Here is a 26,998-nt window from a genome sequence, read left to right on the forward strand (position 1 = left end):
ACTGTCGGAGGGGCAGTGCTGAGGGAGCGCCGCACTGTCGGAGGGGCAGTGCTGAAGGAGTGCCGCACTGTCGGAGGGCAGTACTGCGGGAATGCCGCACTGTCGGAGGGGCAGTACTGAGGGAGCACCGCACTGTCGGAGGGGCGGTACTGAGGGAGCACCGCACTGTCGGAGGGGCAGTACTGAGGGAGCACCGCACTGTCGGAGGGGCAGTGCTGAGGGAATGCCGCACTGTCGGAGGGGCAGTACTGAGAGAGTGCCGCACTGTCGGAGGGGCAGTACTGAGGCAGCACCGCACTGTCGGAGGGGCAGTGCTGAGGGAGCGCCGCACTGTCGGAGGGGCCGTGTTTCGGATGAGACCTTAAACCGAGGCCCCTGTCTGCTCGCTCAAGGGCCGTAAAAGATCCCACGCCGCTATTTTGAAGAAGACTCCTTGGTATTCTGGCCAATAATTATCCGTCTATTCCTATTGAATGGCGGTGCAGGCTCGAGGGGCCAAATGGCCGACTCCCGCTCCTCTTGCTTCCGTCCTTAATACCACCGTGGAAACATGGAAAATAGGAGCAGGAGTGGGCCATTCGGCCCTTCGAGCCTGCACCGCCATTCAATAATAAGATCGCGGCCGAACACCAACGTCACCGAGACACATTAGCAATGTTTGTGGGAGCTTGCTGTGCGCAATCTGGCCTCTTGCCTTTTGCCACACTTCCGAAAGCGCTCCATTGGCTGAGAAGCGCTTTGGGACAGCCCTGAGCTGGTGAGAGGCCCTATAGGAATGCAAGGTGTTGTTGTTGTTGTTGTCGCCGCCTCCTGGCCAGCAGCAGCCCACGTGATCAGGGAGCCGCCCGCCCCGCGCGGGCTGGCTTCAGGCACGTGACGGGAGCGGGAGCGCTGGTGCCGGCCGGGCGGCGACGTCACGGGTGCCGGCACTCGACGCCGTGACGTCACCGCGCGGCCGGGTGCCGGCCGCGCCGTGACGTCACGGCGTCGGGTGCCGGCGGCCGTGCACGCACGTCATCGCGTCGGGGGGCTGTGCGGCGGAGAAGGAGCGGGAGCGGGACGAGCGGCCATGGTGGAGAAGGAGGAGGAGGCGGAGGCGGGGATCAGCGAGGAGGAGGCGGCCCAGTACGACCGGCAGATCCGCCTGTGGGGGCTGGAGGCGCAGAGACGGTGAGAGCGGAGCCCGGCAGCGGCTCAGGGTCCGGTCCGTCTCTCCCCGCGGCGCCGGCAGGCCGCTCGCTCGCTGTAGGCCCAGTTAAAGGGGCAGGCACCGCGGCCTTAATGGCGCTCTCTCATTTAAAGGGACAGGCACTGCAACCTCCAATGAAAAGGGCAGGCTCGGTGACCTTTTATTAGTTGGCCGATATGTTGCCTATTCTTCCCCTCCCCCTTCTCCCCCCCCCCACCCCCTTCTCCCCCCCCCCACCCCCTTCTCCCCCCCCCCACCCCCTTCTCTCCCCCCCCCCACCCCCTTCTCTCCCCCCCCCCACCCCCTTCTCTCCCCCCCACCCCCTTCTCTCCCCCCCCCCACCCCCTTCTCTCCCCCCCCCCACCCCCTTCTCTCCCCCCCCCCACCCCCTTCTCTCCCCCCCCCCACCCCCTTCTCTCCCCCCCCCCACCCCCTTCTCTCCCCCCCCCCACCCCCTTCTCTCCCCCCCCCACCCCCTTCTCTCCCCCCCCCACCCCCTTCTCTCCCCCCCCCACCCCCTTCTCTCCCCCCCCCACCCCCTTCTCTCCCCCCCCCACCCCCTTCTCTCCCCCCCCCACCCCCTTCTCTCCCCCCCCACCCCCTTCTCTCCCCCCCCACCCCCTTCTCTCCCCCCCCACCCCCTTCTCTCCCACCCCACCCCCTTCTCTCCCCCCCCACCCCCTTCTCTCCCCCCCCACCCCCTTCTCTCCCACCCCCTTCTCTCCCCCCCCCTCTTCCCCCCCCCCTCTTCCCCCCCCCCCTCTTCCCCCCCCCCCCTCTTCCCCCCCCCCCCTCTTCCCCCCCCCCTTGCATCAAATTGTTTCTGAGTGCTTTAAGATTAAAAACACATGATCTGGTCATTGCTGTGTGTGGGAGCTTGCTGTGCACAATCTGGCTGCCGCGTTTCCCACATTACAGCATCACTCCGCTCCAAAAAGCACTTCATTGGCTGTAAAGCGTTTTGGGACGTCCAGTGGTCGTGAAAGGCGCTATCGAAATGCAAGTCTTTATAATCTACATCATACACACCTTGTGAGCTTTTTCCATTATAAATGCCCCGTATTATTTATAATGAACATTATCATTGTATCATGTGACTATCAGGATGGTAGCAGGCACTCTAAGTGCACTGTGTCCTTTTTTTTTTCCATTTGGCAATTCCTATGTAAACATAGTCCTATGTCACGCTGGACTCGCACCCTCCCACCAGTAGAGGTACTGCATCACCGGTAGGAGTGTAGTTACAATGTGACAGGGTTACAGAGGCAGTTTCCATTATTAGTATAGGAATTTATAATAGGGAATCTAAAACTAAGGACAGAATGTATGATTTACATGAGCATACCCTGATCCAGTTATGCTCCGACTCCTAACCCCACTTCACTCAGACTACACACCACAGTATACTGACTAATTACATACATTCATATGGTTTCCATATTTACGAAAGGATATACTTGCTTTGGAGGCAGTTCAGAGAAGGTTCACTCGGTTGATTCCGGGGATGCGGAGGTTGACTTATGAGGAAAGGTTGAGTAGGTTGGGCCTCTACTCATTGGAGTTCAGAAGAATGAGAGGTGATCTTATCGAAACGTATAAGATTATGAGGGGGCTTGACAAGGTGGATGCAGAGAGGATGTTTCCACTGATGGGGGAGACTAGAACTAGAGGGCATGGTCTTAGAATAAGGGGCCGCCCATTTAAAACTGAGATGAGGAGAAATTTCTTCTCTCGGAGGGTTGTAAATCTGTGGAATTCGCTGCCTCAGAGAGCTGTGGAAGCCGGGACATTGAATAAATTTAAGACAGAAATAGACAGTTTCTTGAGCGATAAGGGAGTAAAGGGTTATGGGGATCGGGCGTGGAAGTGGAGCTGAGTCCATGATCAGATCAGATCAGCCATGATCTCATTGAATGGCGGAGCAGGCTTGAGGGGCCGTATGGCCGACTCCTGCTCCTATTTCTTACGTTTTTATGCATAAATAGGGAATCTTATGCAAAATCCATCAAATTTGCTGGGATGCTTGTAAAAGAAGGAAAGTCTTGCATTTCTATGGTGCCTTTCGTGACCTCGGGACATCTTAAAGCGCTTTACAGCCAGTGAAGTACTTTTTGAAGTGTTGTAATGTAGGAAACGTGGCTGCAAATTTTTTGTGCACAGCAAGCTCCCACAATCAGCAAATGTGATACTGACCAGATAATCAGTTGCTTGAGGGGTAAATATTGACCCTGGAAACTGTGGAGAACTCCCCCTGCTCTTCGAAATAGTGCTGTGGGATCTTTTACGTCCACCTGAGAGAGAACGATACCAGAACTGAGAGTTAATGCCTATCGGGGAAGGCCGAACAGGCTAGGGGTCCTTTCTTGAGAAAAGAGAAGGCTGAGGGATGACCTGATCGGGGTGTTAAAATTATGAAAAGGTTTGACAGGGTAGGTGTAGAGAAGATGTTTCCACTTGTGGGGAAGACCAGAACTAGGGGCCATCAATATCTGACAGTCACTAATAAATCCAATGGGGAAATCAGGAGAAACTTCTTTAATCAGAGCGGTGAGAATGTGGAACTCGCTGCCACAGGGAGGGGTTGAGGCGAATAGTATCGATGTATTTAAGGGGAGGCTAGACAAGTATATGAGGGAGAAGGGAATAGAGGGTTATGCTGACAGATTTAGATGAGGAAAGATGGGAGGAGGCTCGAGTGGAGCATAAACGCCGGCATGGACACGGAATGGCCTGTTTCTGGGCCGTATATCCCGTGTATAGAGGATTACAAGTTGTGCTGATCTTTGACACATATACCGCGGATGCTGGAATCCGGAATAAAAACAGAAAATGCTGGAAACCTCAGTGGGTCAGGCAGCATCTGTGGAGAGAGAAACAGAGTTAACATTTCAGATCGATGACCCTTCATCAGAACATAAGAAATAGGAGCAGGAGTCGGCCATTCAGCCCCTCGAGCCTGCTCCGCCATTCAGTAAGATCATGGCTGATCTGATCATGGACTCGGGTCCACTTCCCCGCCTGCTCCCCACAACCCTTTAATCCCTTATCGCTCAATGATCTGTCTCCGCCTTAAATAAATTCAATGACCCAGCCTCCACAGCTCGCTGGGGCAGAGAATTCCACAGATTTACAGCCCTATGAGAGAAGAAATTCCTCCTCAGCTCCTGAAACTGAACTGGAAGTTGGGATTCGCTTTGTGGATCTCGGATGGTCACACAAGACGTGCTTTGTTGCAGCTGGGTGCTGCCGCATGTAGTTGAAGAGCTGTTGTTGTTTTTCAGGTTGCGTGGATCCCGTGTGCTGCTGGTGGGGTTGAAGGGCCTTGGAGCGGAAGTGGCCAAGAATCTTATTCTAGCTGGTGTCAAAGCACTGACTCTACTGGATCATAAGCAGGTACTCCAGCGAACCTCTCCGGCTTAATGTTTGATGCTCTTTGGTCTTTTAATGACTGTCTAGCAGCACACACTGATTTTAAGACGTTTAAGTTTTGTGACTGTAGTGTTGGTTTTGCTAAATTAATTCTTTCGGCAGGGTTTGATAGCTTGATGCCAGCTACCCTGCAGCGTGTTTCCAACATTTCAGTTACGTTCTTATCACAGGTACAACGTCTCCAATCCGACTTTCCGAAATTCAGAATTGTCTGAAAATATTTTGAGAAAATCCCATTTGACATTTCAGTAAAATAAAATTCGGAATTATTGTCCCAAAAACCGGCGGGCTGGATGAGTTACCGGTTTTGCCGTTGCGATTTAAATGGCGTGTGATCAGTCCAAGCCTTGCCGAATGACCCTCGACCTGACCCGACCCAACCTGACCCACGCCACCAATAGTACTTTGTCCGAAATCCGGAAAAATCCGAAAACCGGCAGGATCTCAGTCCCGACGTTGCCGGATTTGAGAAGTTGTACCTGTATAGTTCTCATTTGTCTTTGTTACTAATTTACAAGGCTTAAAGATTTACAAGGATGATATCCCAAATGTGAGGTTATACAGAAGAATATAAAAATTAGGAGCAGGAGTCGGCCATTTGGCCCTTCGAGCCTGCTCCGCTATTTAATAAGATCATGGCTGATCTGATCTTGGCCTCAACACTTTCCTGTTCCCCATAACCCTTGACTCCCCTGTAATTCAAAAAAATTGTCTGACTCAGCCTTGAATATATTCAATGACCCAGCCTCCACTGCTCCCTGGGGCAGAGAATTCCAGAGATTCACCACGCTCTGGGAGAAGAAATTCCTCCTCATCTCTGTCTTAAATGGGCGGCCCCATATTCTGAAACTATGCCCCCTAGTTCTAGATTCCCCCACGAGGGGAAACATCCTCTCTGCATCTACCCTGTCCAGCCCCCTCAGAATCTGATACGTTTCGATAAGATCACCTCTCATTCTTCTAAACTCCAATGAGTACAGGCCCAACCTGCTCAACCTTTCCTCATAAGACAACCCCTTCATCCCAGGAATCAACCTCGTGAATCTTCTCTGAACTGCCTCCAATATTCTTCTGTAAACTTCCTAGTGTGGTTTGTTGAACATCAAATGCATTTTAGAACTTGTATTCCGTTAGTTCTGTGCCTGTTTGTGCAGTGTGGTTCCACCGAAAGTTGCTGCAATAGGTAGCACCCCTGTTTCATTGGTGCTGAGCGAGTCTGGTTCCTGTACTGTCATAATGACCGTGATGAGGGCCCCTTCGGCAGACGAGAGGGAAGTGGAGCTGAGTCCATGATCAGATCAGCCATGATCGTATTAAATGCTGGAGCAGGCTCGAGGGGCCAAATAGCTTGCTCCTGCTCCTGTGTTCTTAAAATCTACCCTGAAATCTTAATGGCCCTGAAATTCTGGTCGAGCTCTTCCCTCGGGCAAACGACAGAAAAAGAGAAATTAGATGCGCACTTACCTGTTGCGGCTGAACCCGTTGGAACCTCTGAGCCTGAGGCCTCCCGTGACTGCGTGTCACAGCGCGTGCATATGGGGACGTGCTCAGGCCGGGAGCTGGAGACAGCAGCCAATCAGGTGAAGTATAGATTCTCATTCTATGGGCCCAAGTTTCCACATGATTTGCACCTGATTTTAAGGAGCAACTGGTGGAGAACGGACTATCTTAGAAATCGCAATTCTCCACATTTTCTTTTCTGCAGTTCTAGTAAGTAGAACAGTTCTACTTTGGAACAGAATTTTTTCTTCAAAAGGGGGCGTGTCCGGCCACTGACGCCTGATTTCAAAGTTTCCACAGTGAAAATGTACTCCAAACTAAAGTAGAATGGAGCAAGTGAAGATTTTTGTAGAACTGAAAAAACCTGTTCTACACATTAAAAAATCAGGCGCAGGTTACAAATTAGTCGTCCAGAACGAGGTGGGAGGGGGGGAAGGGAACTCATTAAATTCTACAATAAATCCTTATTTATACTTCTACAAATATTACACAAATAAATCCAACCTGAATAAACATTTGTAAGCAAAGAAAAGATTAAATAAACCATCTTCCTACTTGTGTGAAAGTGCTTTAGCCATCGTTCGTTCCCGTGGGGGGGTGGGGAAGGAAACCGCCGTTTGTTGCCGTGGAGGGTGGGGAGGGGAAGGAGACAGTGAGAAGGGTAGCCTCAGTGCTGATGGCAATGTGCTTTTATTAAAAAATGTTCAAAAATTAAACAGCTACAAAGAACTACAAAAATGGCCGAGTGCCAATGTTTTTTTCACACTGCGCGTGCGCGAACTCTCCAACGCGCACGCGCAGCGTTGCCGGCAGGAAAAAAACTAATTTAAATAGTACCAGCCCCCTCCCACTTACAAAATCGGCGCGAGTGTAGGCTCCGCCCCCCCTGGGCGCCGCGCCAAACAGACATGGAGCTGCAGGGCGCTCCAGAATAGCGCGATTTTTTTCTGGCGCCGTTTTAGGCACGAAAAACGGGCGCCCAGCTCGGAGAGGCGCCCGTTTTTTATCCTGTGGAAACTTGGGCCCATAGTAATAGAAGTTCCATAAGTCCGAACTGCTGTTACTATGTATGAGAACCCCCTCCCCCCCCCCCCCAAACACCCAAAACACAATAAAGAATAGAAAATAAACTACATATTTGTAACATTCATTTAAATTAAAGTTGTTATTAAAAAATATATATTTTCCCGACTTCTTAAAAAGTTTTAAAATTAAGCCTTAAAATAAACTTAGCGTAGTGGGGAGGGTTTTTAACAATAAAATGTGTTTTTATAACTTTATTTCTGTGTATTTTTAAACACTTGCGCCTGTGACAGTCGGCTATACACCTGCTTTTTCAGGCGCAAGATTTTAGCGGGCATTTGAAGGGCAAGATGTTCGTAAATATCGGAACTCTTGCCCTGCAAATGCCCGATAGATACCCGCTCCCGAGACACAGATGATCTGTCAAGCCAGAAACTAGACAGATCGGAAAAGCCGGTTTTCCGCGCATGCGCATTGCGCGACGATACCCAGCTTTTCCGATGCCTTCCCGGGTCTGTAGAAACTTCGGACGGGCCCAGGACGTTTGAAATTCCGGCCCATTGTCTCTAACGTGGCGTGACTAGACTCACATAGGTATCTGAAGTACGATGCACTGTTGGTAGACCAGAGATATACTGCTAGCCATGCACAGAAGCTCTTTGCTTGCTAGGGTGGATGTATGAGTAAAGGCTCTACCAAGCTGTGCCGAAACTCCTGGGAAGAGTGCGTATATGCCTTGATGGAAAAGACGGACCATTGGATTTCTCTTTGTCGTCCAGCTGGGTGGGACTGCAATCGCCTGGTTCCATTCTTACCTATTTAATCGTAGCCAGAGCATCACCTGAAACGGCTTCTCTTCCTGCCCCCGCATCGTTATCTCTGGTGTCCCCCCTTCTATTTCTCATCTACATGTTTCCCCTTGGCGACATCATCCGGAAACACAGCGTCAGTTTCCACATGTACGCTGATGACACCCAGCTCTACCTCACCACCACTTCTCTCGACCCCTCCACGGTCTCTAAATTGTCAGACTGCTTGTCCGACTTTCAGTTCTGGATGAGCAGAAATTTTCGGCAATAGAATATTGAGAAGACCGAAGCCATTGTTTTCAGTCCCCGCCACAAACTCCGTTCCCTAGCCACTGACTTTATCCCTCTCCCCAACTTCTGTCTGAGGCTGAACCAGACTGTTCGCAACCCAGGTGTCATATTTCACTCTGAAATGAGCTTCCGGCCACATATCCACGGCATAACTAAACCCGCCTATTTCCACCTCTGTAACATCACCTGGCTCCACCCACTGCCTCGGCTCATCTGCTGCTGAAGACCTCATCCGTGCCTTTGTTACCTCCAGACTTGACTATTCCAACGCACTCCTGGCTGGCCTCCCACATTCTACCCTACCTAAACTAGGCGTCATCCAAAACTCGGCTACCCATGTCCTGACTCGCACCGAGTCCCGCTCACCCATCACCCCCTGTGCTCGCTGCCCCATGTCCTAACTCGCACCAAGTCCCGCTCACCCATCACCCCCTGTGCTCGCTGACCTACATCGACTCCTGGTTAAGCAACGCCTCAATTTAAAAATTCTTATCCTTGTTTACAAATCCTTCCATGGCCCTCGCCCCTCCCTATCTCTGTAATCTCCTCCAGCCCCACAACCCCCCCGAGATATCTGCACTCCTCTAATTCTGCCCTCCTGAGCAGCCCCGATTATGATCGCTCCACCATCGGTGGCCATGCCTTCTGTTGCCTGGGCCCCGAGCTCTGGAACTCCCTCCCTAAACCTCTCTACCTCTCTTTCCTCCTTCAAGACGCTCCTTAAAACCCGACCTCTTTGACCAAGCTTTTGGTCACCTGCCCTAATTTCTCCTTATGTGGCTCGGTGTCAAATTATTTGCCTATACCACTCCTGTGAAGCGCCCTGGGACGTTTCCCTATGTTAAAAGCACAATATAAATAGAAGGTGTTGTAGAAAGAGCCGGTGCAGATTCGATGGGCCGAATGGCTTCCTTCAGTGCTGTACAATTCTATGATTCTATTTACCTGAAGGACGGAGAGATGGAGAGAAACTATTCCTGCTGGGTGGGGAGCCCAGGACGAGGGGACATAGTCTAAAAATTAGAACCCGGCCTATCAGGAGTGAAGTTGAGAAACACTTCTATACACAGGGTGGTAGACGTTTGGAACTCTCTTCCGCAACATAGAAACATAGAAAATAGTTGCAGGAGTAGGTCATTCGGCCCTTCGAGCCTGCACCACCATTCAATATAATCATGGCTGATCATTCCCTCAGTACCCCTTTCCTGCTTTCTCTCCATATCCCTGATCCCTTTAGCTGTAAGGGCCATCTCTAACTCCCTCTTGAATATATCCAATGAACTGGCATCTACAACTTTCTGTGGTAGGGAATTCCACAGGTTAACAACTTTCTGAGTGAAGAAGTTTCTCCTCATCTCGGTCCTAAATGGCTTACCCCTTATCCTTAGACTGTGACCCCTGGTTCTGGACTTCCCCAACATCGGGAACATTCTTCCTGCATCTAACCTGTCCAGTCCCGTCAGAATTTTATATGTTTCTATGCGATCCCCTCTCATCCTTCTAAACTCCAGTGAATAAACAATTGATGCTTGGTCAATAGTTCATTTTAAATCTGAGATTGGTTGAGTTTTGCTAAGCGAGGGTATTAAGGGATATGGGCCAAAGACGGGTGGATGGAGTTAGGTCACAGATCAGCCATGATCTCATTGAATGGTGGAACAGGCTCGAGGGGCCGAATGACCTCCTGTTCCGTTGGTAACTGAGGATTTCCGAGTAGTTTTGTTCGTAGACTCTGAAACACTGCTTGGTTCTTGCACGTGTCAGTTGCCTCGCTGGCCAAACAGGACGCCAGGAATTAAGACTTTGTAACCATCCGATCGGGGTGCACCTGAGCTTAATGGATTCCTGCCTTTCTAACCATGTGTTTTTAACTTCTCTCTCCTTTTCCTTCTATTAAACCTGGTCGTGACTTCAGACTACACCAGAGGATGCCAGATCTCAGTTCCTCATTCCCACCGGCTCTTTGGGAAAGAACCGGGCGGAGGCTAGTCTGGAGCGTGCCCAGAACCTCAACCCAATGGTGGAAGTGAAGGTGGACACCGAGAACGTCAAGGACAAGCCGCATGAGTTCTTCGCCCAGTTTGATGCAGTGAGTATCCTTCAATCTCCTGCCCTGTGTGACGGCCATTTTCCCTTGCTCTGTCCTGTTGCCGCATTCTAACTGAACTCTGCCTTGCTCTGCAGTTCAGGTGAGTGGTCAGAACATTAGCAGCCCAGCCGCTAGCTGTCCCGAATTTAGTTCCCATTATGGCATTGTATTCCTTAAAGGAGAAAGAAAAAGATTTCTATAGCGCCTTTCGGATGAGAAACCGAGGCCCCGTCTGCTCTCTCAGGTGGACGTAAAAGATCCCACGGCACTATTTCGAAGAAGAGCAGGGGCGTTCTCCCCGGTGTCCTGGGGCCAATATTTATCCCTCAATCAACATAACAAAAAAAACACAGGTTACCCGTTCATTATCTCATTGCTGTTTGTGGGAGCTTGCTGTGCACAAATTGGCTGCCGCGTTTCCCACATTACAACAATGACTACACTCCAAAAGTACTTCATTGGCTGTAAAGTGCTTTGGGATATCCGGTGGTCGTGAAAGGCGCTATATAAATGCAAGTCTTTCTTTCTTCATCGATTCCTTTCAAAATCCAAAAACACCTCAGTCAGATCACCGCTTAAACTTCAATATTTCAGGCAATACAGGCCTAGTTGATGTAATCGCACCTCGTAATCTAACGCTTGGGGCCATGGTAAGATTGTGTTAAATCTGAGCTGCACACCTTCCACGGCCAATGTATCCTTTATAAGCTGCGGTGCCCAGAACTGTACACGCTGCTCCAGGGCTTTCTGCAGCACTGGCAAAACGTCCTCCCCTTTATATTCTAGCCTTTTGTTGTAAAGGCCAACACTCCGTCAGCCTTTCTGATTATTTTTCCTACACAAAGCACAGATGTTGCGTTCTTGCTGTTGAAATCTGTGTATTATAGCGGGTCGCTCCTGCGAGTTCCCGCTGAGAGCTCCCGCGCAGACCGATCATCGGCTTTCACGGTCGATACCGCGCGTGCGCAGGTATTTGAACGGGCCGCACACGAGGCAGTGCGGCTTACATAGAAACAAAGAAAATTGGTGCAGGAGCAGGCCATTCAGCCCTTCTAGCCTGCACCGCCATTCAATGAGTTCATGGCTGAACATGAAACTTCAGTACCCCCTTTCTGCTTTCTCGCCATACCCCTTGATCCCCCTAGTAGTAAGGACTTCATCTAACTCCCTTTTGAATATATTTAGTGAATTGGCCTCAACTACTTTCTGTGGTAGAGAATTCCACAGGTTCACCACAGGGTGAAGAAGTTTCTCCTCATCTCGGTCCTAAATGGCTTACCCCTTATCCTTAGACTGTGACCCCTGGTTCTGGACTTCCCCAACATTGGGAACATTCTTCCTGCATCTAACCTGTCTAAACCCGTCAGAATTTTAAACGTTTCTATGAGGTCCCCTCTCATTCTTCTGAACTCCAGTGAATACAAGCCCAGTTGATCCAGTCTTTCTTGATAGGTCAGTCCCACCATCCCAGGAATCAGTCTGGTGAATCTTCGCTGCACTCCCTCAATAGCAAGAATGTCCTTCCTCAAGTTAGGAGACCAAAACTGTACACAATACTCCAGGTGTGGCCTCACCAAGGCCCTGTACAACTATAGCAACACCTCCCTGCCCCTGTACTCAAATCCCCTCGCTATGAAGGCCAACATGCCATTTGCTTTCTTAACCGCCTGCTGTACCTGCATGCCAACCTTCAATGACTGATGTACCATGACACCCAGGTCTCGTTGCACCTTCCCTCTTCCTAATCTGTCACCATTCAGATAATAGTCTGTCTCTCTGTTTTTACCACCAAAGTGGATAACCTCACATTTATCCACATTATACTTCATCTGCCATGCATTTGCCCACTCACCTAACCTATCCAAGTCACTCTGCAGCCTCATAGCATCCTCCTCGCAGCTCACACTGCCACCCAACTTAGTGTCATCCGCAAATTTGGAGATACTACATTTAATCCCCTTGTCTAAATCGTTAATGTACAATGTAAACAGCTGGGGCCCCAGCACAGAACCTTGCGGTACCCCACTAGTCACTGCCTGCCATTCTGAAAAGTACCCATTTACTCCTACTCTTTGCTTCCTGTCTGACAACCAGTTCTCAATCCATGTCAGCACACTACCCCCAATCCCATGTGCCTTAACTTTGCACATTAATCTCTTGTGTGGAACCTTGTCGAAAGCCTTCTGAAAGTCCAAATATACCACATCAACTGGTTCTCCTTTGTCCACTTTACTGGAAACATTCTCAAAAAATTCCAGAAGATTTGTCAAGCATGATTTCCCTTTCACAAATCCATGCTGACTTGGACCTATCATGTCACCATTTTCCAAATGCGCTGCTATGACATCCTTAATAATTGATTCAATCATTTTACCCACTACTGAGGTCAGGCTGACCGGTCTATAATTCCCTGCTTTCTCTCTCCCTCCTTTTTTAAAAAGTGGGGTTACATTGGCTACCCTCCACTCCATAGGAACTGATCCAGAGTCAATGGAATGTTGGAAAATGACTGTCAATGCATCCGCTATTTCCAAGGCCACCTCCTTAAGTATTCTGGGATGCAGTCCATCAGGCCCTGGGGATTTATCGGCCATCAATCCCATCAATTTCCCCAACACAATTTCCCGACTAATAAAGATTTCCCTCAGTTCCTCCTCCTTACTAGACCCTCTGACCCCTTTTATATCCGGAAGGTTGTTTGTGTCCTCCTTAGTGAATACCGAACCAAAGTACTTGTTCAATTGGTCTGCCATTTCTTTGTTCCCCGTTATGACTTCCCCTGATTCTGACTGCAGGGGACCTACGTTTGTCTTTACTAACCTTTTTCTCTATACAAATCTATAGAAACTTTTGCAATCCGCCTTAATGTTCCCTGCAAGCTTCTTCTCGTACTCCATTTTCCCTGCCCTAATCAAACCCTTTGTCCTCCTCTGCTGAGTTCTAAATTTCTCCCAGTCCCCAGGTTCGCTGCTATTTCTGGCCAATTTGTATGCCAATTCCTTGGATTTAATACTATCCCTGATTTCCCTTGATAGCCACGGTTGAGCCACCTTCCCTTTTTTATTTTTACACCAGACAGGAATGTACAATTGTTGTAATTCATCCATGCGGTCTCTAAATGTCTGCCATTGCCCATCCACAGTCAACCCCTTAAGTATCATTCGCCAATCTATCCTAGCCAATTCACGCCTCATACCTTCAAAGTTACCCTTCTTTAAGTTCTGGACCATGGTCTCTGAATTAACTGTTTCATTCTCCATCCTAATGCAGAATTCCACCATATTATGGTCACTCTTCCCCAAGGGGCCTCGCACAATGAGATTGCTAATTAATCCTCTCTCATTACACAACACCCAGTCTAAGATGGCCTCCCCCCTAGTTGGTTCCTCGACATATTGGTCTAGAAAACCATCCCTTATACACTCCAGGAAATCCTCCTCCACCGTATTGCTTCCAGTTTGGCTAGCCCAATCTATATGCATATTAAAGTCACCCATTATAACTGCTGCACCTTTATTGCATGCACCCCTAATTTCCTGTTTGATGCCCTCCCCAACATCACTCCTACTGTTTGGAAGTCTGTACACAACTCCCACTAACGTTTTTTGCCCTTTGGTGTTCTGCAGCTCTACCCATATAGATTCCACATCATCCAAGCTAATGTCTTTCCTAACTATTGCATTAATCTCTTTAACCAGCAATGCTACCCCACCTCCTTTTCCTTTTATTCTATCCTTCCTGAATGTTGAATACCCCTGGATGTTGAGTTCCCAGCCCTGATCATCCTGGAGCCACGTCTCCGTAATCCCAATCACATCATATTTGTTGACATCTATTTGCACAGTTAATTCATCCACCTTATTGCGGATACTCCTTGCATTAAGACACAAAGCCTTCAGGCTTGTTTTTTTAACACCCTTTGTCCTTTTAGAATTTTGCTGTACAGTGGCCCTTTTTGTTCTTTGCCTTGGGTTTCTCTGCCCTCCACTTTTCCTCATCTCCTTTCTCTCTTTTGCTTTTGCCTCCTTTTTGTCTCCCTCTGTCTCCCTGCATTGGTTCCCATCCCCCTGCCATATTAGTTTAACTCCTCCCCAACAGCACTAGCAAACACTCCCTCTCGGACATTGGTTCCGGTCCTGCCCAGGTGCAGACCGTCCGGTTTGTACTGGTCCCACCTCCCCCAGAACCGGTTCCAATGCCCCAGGAATTTGAATCCCTCCCTGCTGCACCACTGCTCAAGCCACGTATTCATCTGCGCTATCCTGCGATTCCTACTCTGACTAGCACGGGGGACATTGCTTAGAAGCTAACATCTTAAGGTGCCCAAGCATCAGTAATTGTGGCAAAGATTTCAGTGAGGTATAATGGTTTTGGGCATACAGTCACTGCGTTTCAAGGTACTTCACGCTAATGTTGATTTCCTTTGCTCCGCCATTGGCTACCGTGCCTTCAACTGTCAAGAAAAGGAAATATAGTGCCTGACACAACCCCCGGACATCTCGAAGCACTTTACAGCCAAGGAAGTACTTTTTTTGGAGTGTAGACACTGTTGTAATGTGGGAAACGCGGCAGCCAATTTGCACACAACAAGCTCCCACACACACCAATGTGATAATGACCCAGATAATCTGTTTTTGTTATGTTGATTGAGAGATAAATATTGGCCCCAGGACACCTCCCCTGATCATCTTCGAAATAGTGCCATAGGATCTTTTATGTCCACCTGAGAGAGTAGACGGGGCCTCGGTTTAACGTCTCAGCCAAAAGACGGCACCTCTGGCAGTGCGGCGCTCCCTCAGTACTGCCCCTCCGGCAGTGCGGCGCTCCCTCAGTACTGCCCCTCCGTCAGTGCGGCGCTCCCTCAGTACTGCCCCTCCGTCAGTGCGGCGCTCCCTCAGTACTGCCCCTCCGGCAGTGCGGCGCTCCCTCAGTACTGCCCCTCCGGCATTGCGGCGCTCCCTCAGTACTGCCCCTCCGGCAGTGCGGCGCTCCCTCAGTACTGCCCCTCCGACAGTGCGGCACTCCCTCTACTGCCCCTCCGGCAGTGCGGCGCTCCCTCAGTACTACCCCTCCGGCAGTGCGGCGCTCCCTCAGTACTGCCCCTCCGACAGTGCGGCACTCCCTCAGTACTGCCCCTCCGACACTGCGGCACTCCCTCTATTGCCCCTCCGGCAGTGCGGTACTCCCTCAGTACTACCCCTCCGGCAGTGCGGCGCTCCCTCAGTACTGCCCCTCCGACACTGCGGCACTCCCTCTATTGCCCCTCCGACAGTGCGGCGCTCCCTCAGCACTGCACTGGGAGTGTCAGCCTGGATTTATGCGCTCAAGTCCCTGGAGTCGGACTTGAACCCACGACCTTCTGACTCGGAGGCGAGTGTGCTGCCTACTGAGCCACAGCTGACACACAAGAACTTTTAAGAACATGGAGCAGGAGTCGGCCATTCGGCCCCTCGAGCCTGCTTCGCCATTCAGTAAGATCATGGCTGATCTTCTACCTCAACTCCACTTCCCCGCACTGTCCCCGTATCCCTCGATTCCCTCAACCGCCCCAAAAATCCTATCGCCCCTGAGTGGATTTCTGTTGGAATCAAGCTGTTGATGCAGGACTCTGATCCGACCAGTAGGTGCTGCAATTGCACCACAATACTCCAGTGACATTCAGTGGCAGAAATCGCATACTACATGTTTCATACACAGAACAACACTGGTCCTTCAGCTTTGTAGTCCAAAGTATGGCATAGATTGTAGACGCTGGAATATAACGTGTCTGTTTCCATCTGACTTATTGCACGGAAATAAAAGCTGAATAAACTTTCAATTAATGCCATTCTGAAATCACATTTGAGACTGTAGTTAGGTTTATGAAAGTGTATATAAAGCACACAGTAGCAGGTCACACAATTCTGGTAACGTTGAGGTCGTCAGTTGAAGGATAAATCTAGCTTGCAGTAATGTTCCATTACTGGTGCTCGCTTTCCGTTCCATCTAAGTTTCAGTAACTAGCTTACAGATTCTAAACAGAGCGCTACTGTAAATATATATATTTTTTAAACGTGCACTTGGATCAGCAGTGATTTATAACCGACAGAACTCGTGCACTTTCACTCTCTGCCCTGTTGTGGTTCTATTTCTGATTATCCGCTCCATGACAAGTGTTCCTTTTGTCGCCCGCCCCGTCGGACTTTTATGACCCCCGTGGTTGATGAGACTTCCATCCTGCAGCTCACTGCCAGGTGCATGACCTGTCTGCACCCTCTGGCAATTCCAGTTCCGGGGTGTTTGAGGGCAGTGCGATGCTCTGCTATTGCAAACTTTTACACATGGTATTTCGGGAGAGGTGTCAACATTTTGATTGTGAGTGCACAGGATAAACGGCACAGAAACAGGCCATTCGGCCCAACCAGTCCACGCCGGCGTTTATGCTCCACTCGAGCCTCCTCCTGTCTTTCCTCATCTAAATCTATCAGCATAACCCTCTATTCCCTTCTCCCTCATGTGTTTATCCAGCCTCCCCTTAAATGCATCGATACTATTCGCCTCAACCCCTCCCTGTGGCAGCAAGTTCCACATTCTCACCGCTCTCTGGGTAAAGACGTTTCTCCTGAATTCCCCATTGGATTTCTTGGTGACTATCTTATATTGATGGCCCTTAGTTATGCTCTTCCCCACAAGTGGAAACACTTTTTCTGTATCCGCTCTATCAAAACCTTCATAATTTTAAAGACCTCTATTAGCTCACCCCCTCAGCCTTCTTTATTCAAGAGAAAAGAGGCCCAGCCTGTTCATCCTTTCCTGATATGTATACCCTCGCATTTCTGGTATCATCCTCGTAAATCTTCTCTGCACCCTCTCCAGTGCCTCTATATCCTTTTGATAATATGGTGACCAGAACTGTACGCAGTGCTCCAAGTGTGGTCTAACCAAGGTTCCATACAGGGTTAGCATAACTTCCCGACTGTTCAGTTGCTGGAGTGTGAAAGAATTGGGGAACATAAAGTTGAAGGCTGGTGACTTTTCTAATTGTATATTAGTTGGTATGGGAGACAGTGATTGAGATAGCATTACTGGTGATGCAAGTAGACAGATTTAATTAACGCATGACTCTCTTAGTGCTCATTTGGACCTGTGTATTGTTTTCGTCTGAATCATAAATGAGTCATAGATCACCTTGCCCCTTCCCTCTAAATTCTAATCGTACCGGTACCGGCCAGTCTGTACTGCATCTGAAGCAAAGGGATTGAATCAGGTCACAAAATAACGATTCAATTTTGGCATTTTGGCAGCGAGACAGGAGGGTTCAGTGTTGGGACTAACCAGTGGCAGTGTTAGTCTAGTAGTATGCTGCCACACACAAGAAAATGAGTTCTGGGGCGTTTCCAGGAGGGACCCGAAGTTTCAGGTGCCAAACTTCATTTTGAAGACGCCTGTGCATGAATCCTTTCGACGTGCACACCAGCCACCACACAGGCTAGCTACTCCCGTGTCGATTAGCCTGCAGCCAGAGACACAGAGAAAAGCTTTCCTCCGCTGGGTCCCAAACCAGGCCTAGAAACCCCCATATCCCACAAGCACCTCGTTGCTCCCACCACGGCTATTCAAACCGGGGCACCTCAGTTGCCGGCAGTTTTGAATTCCAGGGGGGCCTGGCCGAATGGTGGCAGATCTGCAAACCCCGCGCTCCCTGGGTTGTTTTCCGCCTTTTGCCGAGCCAAGTGTTGGCAACCTTCCCGCTGTGTTCTCTTTGAGATTTCCGGCCATTGTGTAAACACCACAGCCAAAGGAACAACCCATCTTGTCCCAGAAGTGATCGGAGTCTATCAAATTTTCATTCGCAAGATTTAAAACAGAAATGTTAACCCGTTGAGTGCTGATTTCATTTTCCGCGCCTATTGCTTTGCGCATTTCAGATGGCGCTGACCTTTCTGTTGCTGTCGCGGGGGTCACCACCTTGACCCCTACCGCTGGACAACGTTCCCTGCCATTTTGTTTGGCGACTCGCAGCCTTTTTAAGGGGATGTGCTGGCCATTCAAAAATATGTTTTTTTTGCATCGAGAAGCGGGCTGTGCGGGGTCCCTGGAGCTCTGCGCGGCCGTGCAGCCTACAGGGAACATTGAAAGATGGAAAGACTTGCATTTATATAGCGCCTTTCGCGACCACCGGACGTTTCAATGATACTTTACAGCCAATTAAGTACTTTTTGGAGTGTAGTCACTGTTGTAATGTGGGAAAAGCAGCAGCCAATTTGTGCACAGCAAGCTCCCACAAACAGCAATGTGATAATGACCCAGATAATCTGTGACAATGATTGAGAGAGAAATACTGGCCAGGGCACCGGGGATAACTCCCCTGCTCTTCTTCGAAATAGTGTCATGGGATCTTTTACGACCACCCGAGAAAGCAGACGGGGCCCCGGTTCCTATTAACGATTTCAAAATTCTCGTCCTTGTTTTCAAATCCCTCCATGGCCCTCACCCCTCCCTATCTCTGTAATCTCCTCCAGCCCCACAACCCCCCCGAGATATCTGCGCTCCTCCAATTCTGCCCTCCTGAGCATCCCTGATTATAATCGCTCCACCATCGGTGGCCGTGCCTTCTGTTGCCTGGGCCCCAAGCTCTGGAACTCCCTCCCTAAACCTCTCCGCCTCTCGTTCCTCCTTTAAGACGCTCCTTAAAACCAACCTCTTTCACCAAGTTTCGGGTCACCAGTGCTAATTTCTACTTGTGTGGCTTGGAGTCAATTTTCTTTGTCTTGTAATACTCCTGTGAAGCGCCTTGGGACATTTCACTACGTTAAAGGTGCTGTATCAATACAAGTTGTTGTTCGGTTCCAACTCCGCTGGTTCTGTGGCCGTGACCAATGTTCCCGTTAAGTTTTTGGGGTCCACGGCCCATTCAAAGTACCGCGCATGCCCGGTTTTTCTTATTGAAGAGTCGACTATGCTGTAGGACCAGAGAGCCATGTGGCCACACAGCTTAGAGGGAACGTTGGCCGTGACTTTTTGGGAAGGTCTGTTCTCGCCTCCACTCCACACTTGCTGGAAAAATTCAAAATCCATCTGCAACTTAAGTGCTTCGCACATGAATTTAATCCCATTCCTGATCTTCATAGCGAGAGGATTTGAGTATAGGAGCAGGGAGGTCTTACTACAGTTGTACAGGGCCTTGGTGAGGCCACACCTGGAATATTGTGTACAGTTTTGGTCTCCTAATCTGAGGAAGGACGTTCTTGCTATTGAGGGAGTGCAGCGAAGGTTCACCAGACTGATTCCCGGGATGGCAGGACTGACATATGAAGAAAGACTGGATCGACTAGGCTTATATTCACTGGAATTTAGAAGAATGAGGGGGGAATCTCATAAAAACATATAACATTCTGATGGGATTGGACAGGTTAGATGCGAGTAGAATGTTCCCGATGTTGGGGAAGTCCAGAACCAGGGGTCACCATCTAAGAATAAGAGGTAAGCCATTTAGGACCGAGATGAGGAGAAACGTCTTCACTCAGAGAGTTGTGAACCCGTGGAATTCTCTACCACAGAGAGTTGTTGAGGCCAATTCACTAAATATATTCAAAAGGGAGTTAGATGTGGCCCTTACGGCTAAAGGGATAAAGGGGTATGGAGAGAAAGCAGGAATGGGGTACTGAAGTTGCATGATCAGCTATGATCATATTGAATGGCGGTGCAGGCTCGAAGGGCCGAATGGCCTACTCCTGCACCTGTTTTCTATGTTTAAACTACAATTACTTGTCAATGAAAGCTCAATTAAAAGTAGAATTTCTAGGAAGCAACAACAACCTGTATTTATATAGTGCCTTTAACGTAGTGCAACGTCCCAAGGTGCTTCACAGCAGTGTTATAACACACACACAAAAAAAAATTGACTCCAAGCCACACAAGAAGAAATGAGGGCAGGTGACCAACGGCTTGGTCGAAGAGGTCGGTTTTAAGGAGCGTCTTGAAGGAGGAAAGAGGGGTGGAGAGGTTTAGTCAGCGAGTTCCAGAGAAGTTCTAACCAAAACCACTGTTAAGTTTGTAAAACGTTGGTCAGCTTTAAGCGTAATCAGCACTGACGTGACTAACTGTTTACTGTTTTGCCACTGTTTGTCAGCCGCTGTGTTATAATCAGCCACGCTTGGCTGCTTCCATCCAGCAAATTGCGTGACTTGAGGTTGTATTATTTAAAAAATAAAATGCCCACGAGCAATATTAAGGCAGCGATCTTACGCTTCAGTGGACTGTTTAGAGACTACACAGTTTCACTCTTGGGGTTTGACAGTATCTAAGCCCTTTGATGAGAATGTTGTTAGTAATTGCTCACGGTTATGAAAAATATTCTCTCAAGGTGGTGGCTTCGTGATTTTTTTTCCCCCTTTGCTCGACATTGAAATACTTTTCTGGTCCCGAGTCAGCTATAGGGAACGCTCCAGCGGCCCCTCCTGGGCTAGGGGGAGAGGAAATCAGTCAGGGCTCCTGATCACTAGGATCAGGCCGGGCTGTGATGCCCTCTGAGGTTGAAGAGTCGACCAGCATTCATTCCAGACTCGCGTAATGAACGACAGCAGTTGGTTGCGAAGCAAAGAAAGAAAGACTTGCATTTATATAGCGCCTTTCACGTCCACCGGACGTCTCAAAGCGCTTTACAGCCAATTAAGTACTTTTTGAAGTGTAGTCACTGTTGTAATGTGGGAAACACGGCAGACAATTTGCGCATAGCTCCCACAAACAGCAATGTGATAATGACCCAGATAATCTGCTTTAGTGATGTTGATTGAGCAATAAATATTGGCCCCAGGACACCGGGGAGAACTCCCCTGCGAATCACGTGATCTTTTACATCCACCCTAGAGAGCAGACGGGGCCTCAGTTTAACATCTCAGCTGAAAGACGGCCCCTCCGACAGTGCGGCACTCCCTCAGTACTGCCCCTCCGACAGTGCGGCGCTCCCTCAGTACTGCCCCTCCAACAGTGCGGCGCTCCCTCAGTACTGCCCCTCTGACAGTGCGGCGCTCCTTCAGCACTGCCCCTCCGACAGTGCGGCACTCCCTCAGTACTGCCCCTCCGACAGTGCAGCACTCCTTCAGTACTGCCCCTTCGACAGTGCGGCGCTCGCTCAGTACTGCCCCTCCGACAGTGCGGCACTCCCTCAGTACTGCCCCTCCGACAGTGCGGCGCTCCCTCAGTACTGCCCCTCCGACAGTGCGGCGCTTCCTCAGTACTGCCCCTCCGACAGTGCGGCGCTCCCTCAGTACTGCCCCTCCGACAGTGCGGTGCTCCCTCAGTACTGCCCCTCCGACAGTGCGGCACTCCCTCAGTACTGCCCCTCCGACAGTGCGGCACTCCCTCAGTAGTGCCCCTCCGACAGTGCGGTGCTCCCTCAGCACTGCCCCTCCGACAGTGCGGTGCTCCCTCAGCACTGCCCCTCCGACAGTGCGGCGCTCCCTCAGTACTGCCCCTCCGACAGTGCGGCACTCCCTCAGTACTGCCCCTCCGACAGTGCGGTGCTCCCTCAGCACTGCCCCTCCGACAGTGCAGCACTCCCTCAGTACTGCCCCTCCGACAGTGCGGCGCTCCTTCAGTACTGCCCCTCCGACAGTGCAGCACTCCTTCAGTACTGCCCCTCCGACAGTGCAGCACTCCCTCAGTACTGCCCCTCCGACAGTGCGGCGCTCGCTCAGTACTGACACGGCCTTTCAGCACTTTGGAGCGGTGTAGGGGCGGGAAGGGGGTCAGCGTGTGCCCGTTGAGGCAGTCCCATACACCGCTCCAAAAGGAAAGTAAGGCAATTTTGAAAATGGCGACCTCACCGACCTGTGGCTGCCTTTTTGAGGCAGTAAAAAGTGGGGCCCTTAATCTCAACGTTGCTGCTAGGCGAGTGTAGAATTTGCTGCTGCAAGCCTGAATGCCACAGGTGGACTCGAAGCCCCGGCCTCGGACACTACCTTATCCCTTGACCTGTGGTGCTCTTTGTACCGTACTGCAGCAGCACAGTTATGCAGTTAGTCTGTTCACGTCGGCCTTCGAGAGGTGCAATTATGGTAATGTGGTGATCTGTGCTCTGACTGCACTGTGCGAAGTCTGTTTAGAGTCCTGCATGTACTCCTTTAGCAGTAAAAGCTATATGTTAATGATACTCTAGGTACAGCAGGTGGTGAGGTATAAATCTCGGTTTCAATTAGTCGTGCACTAAAGTAAGGTTGTTATGTGGTGTGTATTTCTCTTCCCCTCCCCCCTGGACTCTGTGATTGATTTACAAGTCCGCTTTTAAACTGCCAGTTGTTTAGCATACGCTAGCATAATGATTATTGTGTTGTGTGCATCTGTGAGTATGCTCACAGGTTTGTAGAGCTGTTAAGTTGTGAGTGGCTGAGCCAGTCACGAGATATGTGCAAGACTCAATAAAACCCCAGCCAGTTGGGTTCGGGGGATCCACGATGAGGCAGGTGGTTGTGAGCCTGGTGGATGAACCGGTTCCAGATGCTCTTCCTCCACTTAGGGCGGTCTTTGGCCAGGGACTCCAAGGTGTCGGTGGGGATGTTGCGCTTTATCAGGGAGGCTTTGAGGGTGCCCTTGTAACGTTTCCTCTCACCGCACTAAGTGGAGGAAGTGCATCTGGGAGGGCGCTGAGCACCTCGAGTCTCATCGTCGAGTGCATGCAGAAAACAAGCGCTTTCAGCGGAAGGAGCGAGCGGCAAACCAGTCCCACCCACCCCTTCCCTCAATGACTATCTGTCCCACCTGTGACGGGGACTGTGGTTCTCGTATTGGACTGTTCAGCCACCTAAGGACTCATTCTAAGAGTGGAAGCGAGTCTTCCTTGATTCCGAGGGACTGCCTCTGCCAATGGGATGAACTGGTAATGTGTCGTGTGATTGTTAAACCTTTGTGCTAATAAACCAACTAGTTCTTAATAGCAATGTGTTGCTATGAATTCTTAAGCAAAGAACCCATGAAGCAAATACATTACAGTTTTGTTACTGGACTATTAATCCAGAGACATGAGTTCAAATCCCACTACGGCAACACGTGGTGAGAATCAGGAATGCGTTGCCTGAGAGGGCGGGGAAGGCAGACTCAATCGTGGCTTTCAAAAGGGAGTTGGATTAGTCCCTGAAGAAAGAATATTGGCAGGGCTACGGGGAAAGGGCGAGGGAGTAGGACTGGCTGAGGTGCTCTTGCAGAGAGCCGGCACGGGCTCGACGGGCCGAATGGCCTCCTCCTGTGCTGTAACCAGTCTATTCTAATTTAAATTTCATTAATTAAATGAATCTGGAATTAAAAAGCCAGTGTCAGTAACCATGACCATGAAACTACCGGATTGTCGTAAAAACCCCCCTGGTTCACTGATGCCCTTTAGGGAAGGAAATCTGCCGCCCTTACCCGGTCTGGCCGATATGTGACTCCAGACCCACAGCAATGTGGTTGATCATTAACTTCCCTCTGAAATGGCCCAGCGAGACCCTCAGTTGTCCCAAACCGCAGCGACAAAGTCAGTGGGAGCGCCTTCACCACACGGGACTGCAGCGGTTCAAGAAGGTGGCTCACCACCACCTTCTCAAGGGGCAATTAGGGATGGGCAATAAATGCCGGCCTTGCCAGCGACGCCCACATCACGTGAATGAATTTTTTAAAAATTCAAAGTCCGATTACGGGAGCTGTGCCCATGTGCTGTCTCCCGGCCTTTATACTGCTCCACTATTGCAGTCGGAGGATTATAGACCCATGAAAACCTGCGCCCGCTGTTCTGCCACAGGGGGCAAAGTAGCCAGATGTAATGGTCTGAATGCCTGGACTACCTGTCTCCCAGAGTCAAGCCTAAATGAGCATTGGTAGCAATGCAGCTTCTGTGAGACTTTGAGGGAGTGGGAGGGGGTTTGGTGTGTGTGAGTGTCACAACATAAGAAATAGGAGCAGGAGTCGGCCATACGGCCCCTCGAGCCTGCTCCGCCATTCAATAAGATCATGGCTGATCCGATCATGGACTCAGCTCCACTTCCCTGCCCGCTCCCCATAACCCCTTATTCCCTTACCGGTTAAGAAAATGTCTATCTCTATCTTAAATGTATTCAATGTCCCGGCTTCCACAGCTCTCTGAGGCAGCGAATTCCACAGATTTACAACCCTCAGAGAAGAAATTCCTCCTCATCTCAGTTTTAAATGAGCGGTCCCTTATTCTAAGATCATGCCCCCTAGTTCTAGTCTCCCCCATCAGTGGAAACATCCTCTCTGCATCCACCTTGTCGAGCCTCCTCATAATCGTATACATTTCAATAAGATCACCTCTCATTCTTCTGAATTCCAATGAGTGTTCTCTCTGAAGGACTCTGCGTCCTTTCAGAGCCAACCTGCTGCACTCTTTGAAGGATCGGTGACTAGTGAGTCTGTTTTGCACATGGACAGGATGGGGCCACAAAGGGCAGCGGCAGCTATCTGTGGTCTGGGACACGCTTTGAAAAGGGACAGCTTGCAGTTTCCTGTTTATTTAGACTTTGCGAAGTTAACAATACTGGGAAAAAGTGGATTGAAGTTGAACTGGCTCAGGGATTGCAGGAGTCGGGGGGGTGGGGGGGGCGGAATTGGTGGGATGGAGCAGATACGGGGTTGGTAAGCTGGCTTGGGAAATGGGTTAAGTGGAAAGCTGGGGTGTCATCCTTGGCTGGTTCAGGCTTGAGAAGAGGGGGCGGGGGAGGGGGCATGAGATTCAAGACGGAAATTGGGGAGGGCACTTCGATTTATCCAAAAATTTAGCGCCTGGTGGGAGTCAGAGGGAAGATATGGAAAATTCGGCTCTTTAACTCTGACACGGCCTCCCAATGCCTTGGGGCGGTGTCGGGGCAGGCTTGCATCGGGAGTGGGGTCACGAAGCAGCGTCCTTCCCCTTCGCTTACAGGGAAGGACCCTGCGAGGCCTATGTGGGCCCCACTGGGGGAGGGTTTCGGCCGGGCCAGCGGCCTGGTACCCAAAAAGGGGATGCCGGCCGGCCTGCCTGCCTGTTGGCGCCCCGGCCGAACCAGCGGCCGCCATTGTCGGCCTGCGATTAAAACAAAATGGCGGCCGCAGCGGAGCGCCCTCCCCTTTAAGGGCAACCGCACCGCCGAGCCAACGGCTGCGCGAAGCGGTCAGGGGCACCGACCAGCGGTGGCTGCGCTCCTGCGGGGCAATTTCTCCAGCGGGGCGGAAAAGAGGTCGCCACTGGGCGGTAAGGGTACTCTGGTTGGAAAGGCCTCTTAGAGACGGTAACGGGCCTTACAGCAGGGGGCAATTTCCCCCCCCCCCCCTCCCCTACATGTCTACAAAGTCTGTAAGTCATTCTTTTTAACACTTGTTGTACAGTATAACTAATTTTAATCACCAGATGTGCTGATTTTTTGCTCAAGTGTCTTAAGTCCCTCATGAACTGAAATTTCCTGTCAAGGATTGAACATCTTTATGGTTTTATTTTTTTTTAAAACCAGAGTAAGTTCCTAGCCATTTATTTTTCTCCTCGATGAGAAGGTGGTGGTGAGCCGCCTTCTTGAACCGCTGCAGTCCGTGTGGTGAAGGTGCTCCCACAGTGCTGTTAGGGAGGGAGTTCCAGGATTGTGACCCAGCGACGATGAAGGAACGGCCGATATATTTCCAAGTCAGGATGGTGTGTGACTGGGAGGGGAACGTGGAGGTGGTGGTGTTCCCATGCACCTGCTGCTCTTGTCCTTCTAGGGGGTAGAGGTCGCGGGTTTGGGAGGTGCTGCCGAAGAAGCCTTGGCGAGTTGCTGCAGTGCATCTTGTAGATGGTACATCTTGTGTTGGTAAGGGACCAATGCCTGAAATGCACCCCACACATCAGCTGGTGCATTGGACTGGATTGCACTCAAAGCTCGTGCTCCGGGCCTTCAACCCGCACAGCCTTCAGACCCAGAGGTGAAACTACTGCTACAGGTACAATGTCTTGAATCTGGCGGTCCGAGAATCGGAATTGTCCGAAAACCGGACCAAGATGGCGAGGAAACCAGGAAAAAGACGCAGCGCTGGGGTGGGGCGGGGGGGGGGGGTAGCGGATGGCAAGGAGCGCCAACAGCGATGTCAGAAATCCCAGACCCGGCACAGTCTCGGTCCCGAGGTTGCCGTATTTCAGGCATTGTAGCAGTAAACGGATTGGGCAACGAGGGAAAGCTCCTGCGATAAACATGCAATGCTGAGGGGGGTGGTGAGGGCAAACTTGGGGGCGTCTCTCTCGCCCACCCAAAGGAAAGTCTTAACTTGTTCAAGCTTGAAGTTAGCAGGTGCCAGGACCTGTGAAGAATGGAAGCAGGTCACAGTGCTGCTTTCCCAAGAGCCAGTCGCTGTTTTTAGTCCCTGTATTGTGATACTCCACGGCCTAAAGTTAACTGTCTGCTTCCACACGTTTCTGTCTGGCAGGAAGTCCTTTTTGCTCATAACAGGAACTTTCAAATGCATTTACTAAAGATCCACTGGGCTTTCGCTTGAGGAAAGGAGAAAGGGCTGCGAGACGGAGGCATCTCTCGCGGAAAGAACAATGCAGCTGAGGTGCCTGGGCATAAATACTCGACGAAATGACAGGGTTATTAACTGTCTGAGTGCATTGTCTCCGTGTGAATGGGGGGTCACGGTCCCATAACCCCGCAGGTTGTGGAGAGCGCAGATAAGATTTCAGCGGATCAAAGAAGA

At 50.4% G+C, this 26,998-nt stretch overlaps 1 protein-coding gene across 1 annotated transcript in view; it reads left to right on the plus strand.

Annotated features, from left to right (window-relative positions):
* Window positions 1–1,034: 1,034 nt before the first annotated feature.
* sae1 (SUMO1 activating enzyme subunit 1) overlaps window positions 1,035–26,998 on the plus strand; it is a 151,818-nt gene continuing 125,854 nt past the window's right edge. The window contains exons 1-3 of the mRNA XM_070867669.1: window positions 1,035–1,170; window positions 4,471–4,582; window positions 10,157–10,330. Of these exons, the coding sequence (XP_070723770.1) occupies window positions 1,070–1,170; window positions 4,471–4,582; window positions 10,157–10,330 (387 nt within the window). The 5' untranslated portion in view covers window positions 1,035–1,069. The remainder of the gene's footprint in view (window positions 1,171–4,470; window positions 4,583–10,156; window positions 10,331–26,998) is intronic.

This window comes from Pristiophorus japonicus, chromosome 26, assembly GCF_044704955.1.
Source record: "Pristiophorus japonicus isolate sPriJap1 chromosome 26, sPriJap1.hap1, whole genome shotgun sequence".
In the NCBI taxonomy this organism is placed as follows: Eukaryota; Metazoa; Chordata; class Chondrichthyes; family Pristiophoridae; genus Pristiophorus; species Pristiophorus japonicus.